Raw genomic sequence first — 11,529 nt, 5'->3', positions numbered from 1 at the left:
TTGTAACAAAGCTAACATAGCATCAGAGGCAAGAGGACGTAACAATGTCTATACTACAGAACGAGCAAGAGTGTCATATGCAGACTTGATATCAAGAAAAGCCAAGACTGGTGGTGCTTTGAATAGAGCTGTGTGACGATGGACCATCTCATGGAGACAAAGAACTTGATCAAGGGAGCTATGTTGACGTTGGAATCCACCCTGTGCAATATCAATTGTTGGAGACACATCTTCAAGAGGAAACTGTAGACAATATTCCATGGCTTTTCTCAGGATAGACGTTAAGCTAATGGGACGATAGTTAGCAGGGTCATGAGTATCACCCTTTTTAAAGATGGGGACAATTTGTGCAGTACGCCATGCAAGAGGTGCAGAACCCCATTGCCAACAAAGCTGGAACAAAAGACAAAGAACAGGAGAGACTTGCTTAACAATTGGGTGAAGCATTTCAGCATGAAGATGGTCAACATCAGGAGCCTTGCGTGTAGGAAGCTTGAGAATTGCACTCTCTACAGAAAGATGAGTAAAAGGACACGATTCATCAATTGCAATTGGTGATGAAATCATCACTGTCTGGTCTGGAGGGCGGCGTACAGGAAGAAATTGACCTGAGAAAATCTGTTGAAGATGATCAGCCATTTTGTTAGCAGCTACTTGAGGTCCACCCGGATCCACAAAGACAGGACTGGTTTGATGATGGCTTTTAATACGTTTCATTGTTGCTGTGGTCTTTGCAAAGTCTTGTGTTGCCAATTTGTTGCAGAATTCTTTCCATGTTTCACATCGACGATGCTGGACTGATAACCTAACAGCATGACATGCATCCTGATGGCGCATCCAGCATATAGCCTTCTGCAAACCACTAGAATGACGCCAGTGTTGGTAGCTGCGTTCTCTCAGATCCATTGCTTCTTGAAGATCCACTGACCAGAACCAGTACTTTTGCATGATACGTGGTGTACGACGACCAACAGCAGTGTCCAGAGCATCATAGATAGCTTGAGCAAAAGCAGAGCACAGAGAATCTACAGGAGGAGGAGAAGAAGAAAGGAAAGCACTGAACTGCTCTGTCAGATTGTCCAATGACCCAGAAGCTGTATCAATGTAGATCTTGAGAGTGTCAGGCTGAGCAAGCTTGGAAAGATTCCAAAGTAGGCGCGGATGGTTAGTAGGGGGAGGGGGAGGTAAAACATAGGGAGTGAAAGTGAGGTTGACCATTTTGTGATCAGAGCCTAAAGAAAGATCAAAACAAATTTGCATAGAAGGATTGAGAAGGGGGGACGTAGAAAGAAATAAATCAATGACACTGGAACGTGAGGTACCAGAGCTACCAGAAAGAAAGATAGGAATACCAAATGCAAGTAATTCATTCCAACAAGTGAGACCAGTTGCCTGGATCCACTGAAGAAAAGAAGTTCCTTGCGAAGTGATAGCATGGTCACCAAGAAAGGATCCCATACGTGAATTAAAATCACCACAAAAAATAGTGTTAGAAGAAGGAATAGAAGAAGAAGAGAGGGGGAGGTCATAAAGAATAGAAATTGCATCGTCATCAGAAAGAGAAGGGGGAAGATAAATGCAATGAATAAGACAATCAAATACAATACAAGAAAGAACATAAGGAGAAGAAGAAGGAACAATAGAAATGGGGTAAGGGAAAGAAGGATTTACAAGAAGAGAAATACCCATGCAGCCACGGCTAGCATTGGGGACAGACTGACCATAGGTATGGTACTGCTGCCAAGAAGTAGGATAACAATGGGGGGACAAAAGCCACGTTTCAGTGATAAAAAGAAGGGAAGTAAGTGGAGCATATGAAAGGATCGTAGGTATGGTCTGTTTTGCAAGACCATTTGCATTCCATAATGTAATTGTTACTGGATTCATAGATCAGAGAATGAAGGGATGGTGATGCTGGCAGTATGTATAGAGATGTCCAAGTCTTTTTTGGTGGGTCGTGGGGGAACAATCTCAGCTAGTTGGTCATCACTAATCCATCCCTGAGAGCAAAAGGAACGTGCAACAGCAAACTTGACAGGAGCCCTAATGAATTCAATGGCACGTAGCATACGATCATTGTGAACATGTATAGCTTTTGTTGCCCTATCATCAAGTGAAAGAGAGGCCAGAGCTGGGTCACGGAGGTGAACAGGGTCCAGAGGATCAAAGTTATCCAAAGTAGTAACACCATAACTCGCCAAGATAGTCTTGAGCTCAGGAGCATACTCATTATGCACAAGCATTCCCATCACCTTACGATCAGGATAGTGGAGATCCAGCACACGTGCATTGTCTATCTTTAATTTCCTAAGACGTTGACGTTGAGTACTAATGGGGAGACGGATAGCATTAGGTACATAAACAATTTGAAACCCCTGATCAGCATTTTCTTTAATTGTCATGCCACGAACAACAGCAGCAATGGCCCTAGCAGTTGGAGCCCTTTTACGTGGTGTTTTAGAAACGAAAGTCTTGGTGGGTTCAGTGGAATGATGGGTCGGGGATGCAGGAAGTGATGGAAAATCAGCCTGAGAAACAACTGGAACAGAGGCAGCAATAGTAGCATATTTGGATGCTGCAGCACCAACAGAAAAATCAACATTCTCCTTTGTCAAACGTGCAATAGTGGCGTTTGCAGTAGCAAGAGCCTTACGCAACTCAATGTTCTCTTTTTGAACAGCCTCCAATGCAGAAAGACGTTCATCATAAGCCTGGAAACGGTCCCAAATATCCTGAAGAGTGGGCATTACAGTTGGAAGAACAGGTGCAATGTCAGATTCAATTTCATGGATATCTGCCATGGAAATACTATGACCCAAGATGGAAACAGAAGGGGACACAACAGGCTCACTTGCAGAATGAACTTCAGGAATTTTGTGTTGGACTGCATTGATCAAAGATTGCATGGATGAAGCAGTAAATGTTGCACCACATTTGCATTTAAACTGTGGGCTACCAGTACGAGAAGTAGACCCATTAGAAACAATTTTGCCTGTAGTCTGGCAATGTGAACAGGACAAAACATTGTGCAATTTTTTAAAGTCTGCCTTGAGGCCAGACAAAATGAGAGCAGTGGGAGTAGGGCGGCCAGTGGAATTAATCACCTGTTTTTGGGAACCAATCATTGTTGGAGGAGCTTGAAAAAAAATTTCGTGGGAACCAGGAGCAGGCAAAGCAGAAAAAGAAAGGTCTGAAACTGGGACAAAAAAGTGCGAAGTTGATGGTAAAACACCAGAACCACCTTCAGAGAAGGAGAAAAGAGCTGGAGACGATAACAGAGGTACAGGCAATCGAGATGTAGTTGGAGATGCTGACAATCTTGAGTGATTTCGGCGCAGATGTGAAGATGATTGCAATGATGATTCCAACAATTTGAAAAAAAGTCAATTAAAAAAAATGAAAATTGGTAGATATATAAAAACAACTATGACAATCAATCCTGCTGCAAAAAACAGATAGGTTTGATATAGTAGTTATAGAGAAAAAGAGGTAAAAGTAAAACTGTGCTGGGTTTGACTTTAAAAAATAATTTGGTTGTGGAAGAGAGTGTGTGGTTTCTTGGTGTAGTTGGTTATCACGTCTGTCTAACACACAGACGGTCGCCAGTTCAAGTCTGGCAGAAATCATTTTTTAACTTTTATGTCTGACATTATTTTGATGAATCCATAAATTTTGGAGATGGTTAACCTGTCAGAGTTGACATCGGTGTCCAAAATCGGGAATTGCAAGCAACCAGTAATGGTTGACTTTTTAGGATAAAAGATCTTGACTTTTGCCAATTGGTCTTTGATATACGTTTTAGATGTTTAAGATAGTGAATATACTTGTAGAAGATATTACTAGACAAAAGGCATCTAAGACATATTATCATAGCTATTCTTTTAGCTAGAAATCAATTATCATTTTTTATAAATAGTCAAGAAATATATTTAATAAAAAGCATCTTCATTTTCTTATCTAAAAACTATTCTTAAAAACTTAACGATCCCCAGTGGAATTGATTCTGCAACTTAGTTACAAGTGCCAGAAAAGAAATACCAGACTGAGACTTAAAAATTATAAACTGATTACAAATTTCTAAAATTACAAACTGATGAATAATCATTCTAATTCATGCTTCTTTTATTGTAACAAGTCACTAGAACTTATATTACAAATGTCGTTCCCGATCTGGGTTGGTCTTCCTTTTACTATAACAAAATCAAAAGGTCAAACCCACTGGGGATCAAGGAGTATACATAAAATCAAAGAGAGAATAAAAAATACCTTTTATTAATATGAATTGAATTGTGTTATATAATTTTCTAAACTAATACTGTGCATTATCCGCAGTAGTTATTATTTATATTTAATTAAAGAAATAGTCATTATATTGCGGTTAACTATCTTTAGATTTTATGGATTCATCAAAATAATGTCCTACACAAAAATCAAGCACAACACTGTCGTTCCCGATCTGGGTTGGTCTTCCTTTTACTATAACAAAGTCAAAAGGTCAAACCCACTGGGGATCAAGGAGTATACGTAAAATCAAAGAGAGGATCAAAGATGCCTTTTATTGATAGAAATTGAATTGTCTTATATAGTTTTCTAAACTAATACTGCGCATTATCCGCAGTAAACTATTATACTCTATTTAATTACAAGAGAAGTCCTTTTACTGCGGTTGATGCTCAGAAGATGTTACTGTGGTTAATCTTTACAAGACATTACTGCGGTTCGTTATCTATGAGGTATCTTTGACATACAGAACTGCTGCGGTCAATTATCCCGATTTCTCGGATTCATCAAAATAATGTCCGACATCACCCCCTCTCGAAACTGTTGATCGTCCTCGGTCAACTCTGGTAGACTCTATCATCGAGAACGGCAAGGTGGAAGAGGAATCTATGGCCAGATCACGTCGCATATTGTTACGAGCAGCGGTCAGGTGATACCAGGTGTGGTCGAAATCGTTGGATTTGGCTATTTTGAGACGGTCAGCATGAACCCAAGAAGTATAAGGGACACCTTCCATTGTTGTGAGCTTGTATATATTCTTATCGAAATTTTTATCTACTACAATATATGGGCCCATCCAGTTATATTCTAGTCCAAATTTGTTTTCATGCCGCAACAACAAATGTTCACCGATTGCGAACTGATGAGGTTTCATGATCGAATCCCATCGTTCCTTGTCTTGTTGGCTGTTGGCGGTTACTCGAGCGTCAGCATTTTTGCGAGCCTGTTGGAGATTATGAAGAAAAGGGATAGCGCCATCGGATACGAGGGTCGGGTCGTCAGGGATAGATGTATCCATAAATGGACGTAGGGGATCGCCAGGAATACGAGGTTCGCGGCCATAAGTCAAGAAAAATGGACTGAACCCAGTTGTACGATGCTTTCTGATTCGGCAAGCCCAAAGTGCTGTTTCCAGATATTCGTCCCACCGGTGAATGGCACCATGTACATATTTACGTAACATCTGTTTAAGAACACCATTTAACCTTTCACATTTTCCATTAGTACGTGGGTGAAATGCTGAGGTTAATTTATGATGGAGCTTAATTTTCTTAATGTAAAAGCTCAAAATATGTGACATAAAGTTTGCACCACGATCTGTCAGAATTTCGTCTGGGCAACCAAAATGCATGACTATTTCTTTGTACAAAAAGTTGGCGATGGCTTCGCCCGTAGCAGCAGGAACAGCACGTGCAATTGGCCAATTCGTAGCGTAGTCGACGGCAACCAAAATCCATCGATTTCCGTTGATTGTAGTGGGAAGTTCTCCAATGAAATCGAGATGCCAACGAGAGAAAGCAGGGGGGATATCCAATGGTTCCAAAGGGGCATGGTGTATGTTGCGTTCTGCGTTTGAGGCCAATTGACATTGATGACATTTCGATAACCATTCTTGAATTTGACTTCTCATGGCTGGCCACCACCAACGCTTCTTCATTAAATCATACACCGTTGTTTCTCCAGCATGTCCGAAACCATTGTGGAAATTATTTACTAAGTCTGCACGCTTGGCAAACAGTGCAAAACGAATTTCTTGTACCGTGTCACCTATTTTAACGAGACGGAAAACCTTTTGGTCGTGGACCACAAACTTATTGCGTTGCCGATGGAGTAATTCTTTTATGTCTTCTGGCCATTCATCTTCTTTTCGTGCATAAAATTTTGGCCAGTCGGACGTTTGTGAGTCTGGTATGGTGTACAGGTATTCTGGTTCCATTGATTTAATTAATGTTGCATCGTATTCTGGGCCATCGAGACGAGAGAGCACATCAGGGACACCATTGTCTTTGCCTGGTTTGTATTGAATTATCGGGTCATACAGCTCGAATTCAGAAATCCACCTTATCAGGCGAGGCGTGGGCTTAACCTGACTGCGAAAATACTTGAGTGGTAAGTGATCGGTGAATACAGTGAACGGTTTTCCTTTGATCATGCAGCGCCAAGTACGCAAGGCATGTAGAATACCAAGTAACTCGCGCTCTTGAGCAGGATACGATCTTTCGGCAGGGGAGAGTTTTTTCGATTCGAACGCTAATGGTTTCCAACTTCCGTTTTCGTCTTCTTGCATTAATACGGCACCAACACCAAAATCTGAAGCATCTGTTTCAATGCGGAATGGTTTATCCATGTCTGGGGCAAGTAATACAGGTGCAGTACTCATTTTCTCTTTTAGTAAATCGAAACTTTCCTGGCATGTCTCCGTCCAAACGATAGGCCGTCGTTTTGGTCCTGTCCCTTTAGTTAAGTCTGTTAAGGGCGCAGCGATTCCAGCAAACCCAGGGATGAAGCGGCGGTAGTGCTGTGCAAGGCCAATAAATTGTCTAACTTCTTGTACATTTGTTGGCGGTGTCCATTCTTTTATAGTCTTTACTTTGTCTGGCGATGGTAAGATGCCTTGCGCAGATACGTTGAATCCAAGGAAAGTTAGTTCGTTTTTGTTAAATTCGCATTTTTTAAGGTTGGCAATTAATTTCGCTTCACGTAGTCGGTTTAACACATGTCGTACATGTTCTTTGTGTTCTTCTGGTGTCGTGCTAAAGATTAGGATATCATCCAAATAGACTAAGGCAAACTTATCCAAACAATCTCCAAGAACTTTGTTCATAAGATGCTGAAACGTCGGTGGGGCATTGGTGAGACCAAAGGGAAGAACCAGAAACTCGTATTGGCCATATCGGGTGTTAAAGGCGGTTTTTGGCACATCTGAGTCTTGAATTCTCACTTGATGGTAACCGCTTTTGAGGTCCAAACTGGTGAAATGGTTTGCTCCACAAAGGCGTTCCAAACACTCATCGATGCGTGGCAATGGATGGTTATTGCGGATAGTAACTTTGTTCAGGGCTCTGTAATCAACACACATGCGCATCTCACCATTTTTCTTTTTAACAAATAAAATTGGAGCACCCCATGGCAAAGAACTCGGACGAATTAAGCCGAGGTCTAGAAGTTCCTTTAGTTGTTGCTGTAATTCGTCGAGTTCTCGAGGGCTCATTTTGAATGGCGGTTTATTGACAGGGTAGGCATCTCCAGTGTTTATAACGTGTTGGACGTCACGGTTCGGCGGTAATCCAGGTAAACCGTCTTGGAAAACGTCCTCGAATTCTTTTACTAATTTCATCCAGTGTTCATCATTATGTATTTCTTTTTCTGTCTTAATGTGCAACAAAAAGCATTCTGCCTCCTCTCTCCTAGAGAGTTTCTCAATTTGTTTTGCAGATATCAGATAGTTTAGGTGAGGTTTAGTAGGACGGGGCCCATGAGGACGCAAAATAAATTCTTGTTCATCACGATGTAAAGACCAGCTATCGACATGCCAATCTGGGACGGGTTTAGCCATTTGCAACCAAGTGCGGCCAAGAATCAAGTCGAATTTAGTGGGAAATACAAAAGCATCGATGGTGTCAGTGTATCCATTTAAAGAGAGGTTTAATGTTGCCTTCTGATGGATCTTAATGCTGTGTCCTCCTGCAGTTTCGACTGATCGTCCGGGTATATCCAAAATGTGTGTGGCCAAATGGGCGATCTGGGGTGATACATAGTTTGCACTAGCACCACTATCAATTAACACCAGGATTTGTTGTCCGTCAAGTATAGCGGCGTATAAGGGCAAGTCTGTGTCCATGGCAGCATGGAGATCTTCTAAGAAATGTTGGTCAGCGGTGAGACAAGGGTCACAATTTTCTTCAGACAGAGTCTCAGGCTCTTCATTGGTAACATTTGTATACTGTTCAGACACGTCTTTATTAATTTCTGGTTCGCTAGTTTCGCTAATATTATTAGCCTGTGGGGAGGATTTTTCTTCCATTGAACACAACCGACCTCCCGTTACGGTTGTGTTTCGCGAAAACCCTGCTTCTTGCTACGTGCCTCATCTAACTGTCTAATCGCTGCTAATCGATCCCTACAGTTCCTCTTGAAGTGACCAACTTCGCCGCACCAATGGCAAGTAGCCACATTATGTTTCTGAGGGGGGCGAGATCGGTAGTTATTACGGCGACCTTGAATTGCATCCAGGTCCATGGGCTCGGGACCACTGTACTGCTGTTGGTACGGCTGTTGGTACGTCTGTTGGTACGGTTGGGGGACGGGTGCGTAGTTGGTCTGTTGCCCCAAGTGGAGGCCACTGGCATATGCCAAAGCGATGTTGCAGGCATCGTCAACGTCGACAGGTCGGGCGGCAAGAACATTTCCTCGTATGGTGGGGTGAAGTCCGCGGACAAACTTGTCGAGGGCTTCTTCATCGTTCATTCCAGGCAACTCCAACTGGATGTCGTGGAACGCGTCGATGTACTCTGCGACTGTTCCCGTTTGGTATAGTCGAGCAAGGCGGTCCCTGGACGTCTGTAGTGAGTAGACTGGACGGAATTCTCCCGACAGAGCCATCTTGAACTCATCCCAGGTTGTTGGATGTTTGTCCTTTACTTCCATGCGTCTCCACCATGTGTCTGCTCTGTCACGCAACAGATTCACTGCAAATTCACAGGCTTTTGTTGCGGAAAAATTGTAGTATCTGGTGTAACGTTCGACTGTGCGCAGCCAACCATCCACTACTGTGGCAGAACGTTCTCCATGGAAGCAATCAGGTTGCTTGATTCGTTCAGCATGGGCCTCCTGCTGCACCGTGATTGCTTTCATTGCTTCGGCGACGGCAGCAGCAATTGCTTCGGCTGTTAGAGTGGCGGTTTGGGGGGCCATTGTTTCTTCTTGTTCTTGTTTGTTCTTTCCTGTTAAGGTTGCGGCTAGTTTTGTGGCTAGTTCGGTCCACTTCTGTTCTCGGGCAGGGGTCTTCTTAATACGCTGTTCTTCAGGGATATGAGGAACACGCTGATTCTTCTTGTAGTCGTTTACTAATTCGCTGGGTAACAAGTCCTGGACTCGTTCTTCAATCTCGAATTGGCTAAGGGTCTTCTTATCAAATATGTCTTGGTGTCTTTCAACCGGATTCATCAAAGGTCTTGTTAGAGGAAAAATAGCTTCAGCTACCAATTGTCGTTCCCGATCTGGGTTGGTCTTCCTTTTACTATAACAAAGTCAAAAGGTCAAACCCACTGGGGATCAAGGAGTATACGTAAAATCAAAGAGAGGATCAAAGATGCCTTTTATTGATAGGAATTGAATTGTCTTATATAGTTTTCTAAACTAATACTGCGCATTATCTGCAGTAAACTATTATACTCTATTTAATTACAAGAGAAGTCCTTTTACTGCGGTTGATGCTCAGAAGATGTTACTGTGGTTAATCTTTACAAGACATTACTGCGGTTCGTTATCTATGAGGTATCTTTGACATACAGAACTGCTGCGGTCAATTATCCCGATTTCTCGGATTCATCAAAAATAATGTCCGACAACACTAACAAATCGTAAAAAAATGATTTCTGCCAGACTTGAACTGGCGACCGTCTGTGTGTTAGACAGACGTGATAACCAACTACACCAAGAAACCACACACTCTCTTCCACAACCAAATTATTTTTTAAAGTCAAACCCAGCACAGTTTTACTTTTACCTCTTTTTCTCTATAACTACTATATCAAACCTATCTGTTTTTTGCAGCAGGATTGATTGTCATAGTTGTTTTTATATATCTACCAATTTTCATTTTTTTTAATTGACTTTTTTTCAAATTGTTGGAATCATCATTGCAATCATCTTCACATCTGCGCCGAAATCACTCAAGATTGTCAGCATCTCCAACTACATCTCAATTGCCTGTACCTCTGTTATCGTCTCCAGCTCTTTTCTCCTTCTCTGAAGGTGGTTCTGGTGTTTTACCATCAACTTCGCACTTTTTTGTCCCAGTTTCAGACCTTTCTTTTTCTGCTTTGCCTGCTCCTGGTTCCCACGAAATTTTTTTTCAAGCTCCTCCAACAATGATTGGTTCCCAAAAACAGGTGATTAATTCCACTGGCCGCCCTACTCCCACTGCTCTCATTTTGTCTGGCCTCAAGGCAGACTTTAAAAAATTGCACAATGTTTTGTCCTGTTCACATTGCCAGACTACAGGCAAAATTGTTTCTAATGGGTCTACTTCTCGTACTGGTAGCCCACAGTTTAAATGCAAATGTGGTGCAACATTTACTGCTTCATCCATGCAATCTTTGATCAATGCAGTCCAACACAAAATTCCTGAAGTTCATTCTGCAAGTGAGCCTGTTGTGTCTCCTTCTGTTTCCATCTTGGGTCATAGTATTTCCATGGCAGATATCCATGAAATTGAATCTGACATTGCACCTGTTCTTCCAACTGTAATGCCCACTCTTCAGGATATTTGGGACCGTTTCCAGGCTTATGATGAACGTCTTTCTGCATTGGAGGCTGTTCAAAAAGAGAACATTGAGTTGCGTAAGGCTCTTGCTACTGCAAACGCCACTATTGCACGTTTGACAAAGGAGAATGTTGATTTTTCTGTTGGTGCTGCAGCATCCAAATATGCTACTATTGCTGCCTCTGTTCCAGTTGTTTCTCAGGCTGATTTTCCATCACTTCCTGCATCCCAGACCCATCATTCCACTGAACCCACCAAGACTTTCGTTTCTAAAACACCACGTAAAAGGGCTCCAACTGCTAGGGCCATTGCTGCTGTTGTTCGTGGCATGACAATTAAAGAAAATGCTGATCAGGGGTTTCAAATTGTTTATGTACCTAATGCTATCTGTCTTCCCATTAGTACTCAACGTCAACGTCTTAGGAAATTAAAGATAGACAATGCACGTGTGCTGGATCTCCACTATCCTGATCGTAAGGTGATGGGAATGCTTGTACATAATGAGTATGCTCCTGAGCTCAAGACTATCTTGGCGAGTTATGGTGTTACTACTTTGGATAACTTTGATCCTCTGGACCCTGTTCACCTCCGTGACCCAGCTCTGGCCTCTCTTTCACTTGATGATAGGGCAACAAAAGCTATACATGTTTACAATGATTGTATGCTACGTGCCATTGAATTCATTAGGGCTCCTGTCAAGTTTGCTGTTGCACGTTCCTTTTGCTCTCAGGGATGGATTAGTGATGACCAACTAGCTGAGA

General features: G+C 42.2%; 3 protein-coding genes and 2 non-coding genes across 5 annotated transcripts in view; 2 read left to right on the top strand and 3 right to left on the bottom strand.

Moving 5' to 3' along the window:
- PHYBLDRAFT_171059 (hypothetical protein) overlaps nt 1-1,458 on the bottom strand; it is a gene marked incomplete at both ends in the record, with an annotated part of 1,666 nt that extends 208 nt beyond the window's left edge. The window contains one exon of the mRNA XM_018436493.1: nt 378-1,458. Within this exon, the coding sequence (XP_018289039.1) occupies nt 378-1,458 (1,081 nt within the window). The remainder of the gene's footprint in view (nt 1-377) is intronic.
- A 425-nt stretch (nt 1,459-1,883) lies between these two features.
- On the bottom strand, nt 1,884-4,105 carry PHYBLDRAFT_171058 (hypothetical protein; the record flags this gene model as incomplete). Its single annotated transcript, XM_018436492.1, has 3 exons — nt 1,884-3,318; nt 3,688-3,784; nt 4,039-4,105. The coding sequence occupies 3 exons, from the start codon at nt 4,103-4,105 to the stop codon at nt 1,884-1,886; spliced, it is 1,599 nt and encodes a 532-aa protein (XP_018289038.1).
- PHYBLDRAFT_t186 lies at nt 3,553-3,626 on the top strand. Its single transcript has one exon. It is a non-coding gene; the product is annotated as a tRNA-Val (tRNA).
- A 5,735-nt stretch (nt 4,106-9,840) lies between the features above and the next one.
- Nucleotides 9,841-11,523, top strand: PHYBLDRAFT_148206 (hypothetical protein; the record flags this gene model as incomplete). The annotated part of the gene is made up of 3 exons (XM_018432036.1): nt 9,841-9,863; nt 10,181-11,467; nt 11,499-11,523. 3 exons carry the CDS (start codon nt 9,841-9,843, stop codon nt 11,521-11,523), a joined length of 1,335 nt encoding a protein of 444 aa, XP_018289037.1.
- PHYBLDRAFT_t178 lies at nt 9,873-9,946 on the bottom strand. The gene has a single exon. It is a non-coding gene; the product is annotated as a tRNA-Val (tRNA).
- Nucleotides 11,524-11,529: the final 6 nt, after the last annotated feature.

This window comes from Phycomyces blakesleeanus (genome assembly GCF_001638985.1).
Source record: "Phycomyces blakesleeanus NRRL 1555(-) unplaced genomic scaffold PHYBLscaffold_17, whole genome shotgun sequence".
NCBI lineage: Eukaryota > Fungi > Mucoromycota > Mucoromycetes > Mucorales > Phycomycetaceae > Phycomyces > Phycomyces blakesleeanus.
This window is presented reverse-complemented; position numbering and strand designations above follow the sequence as displayed.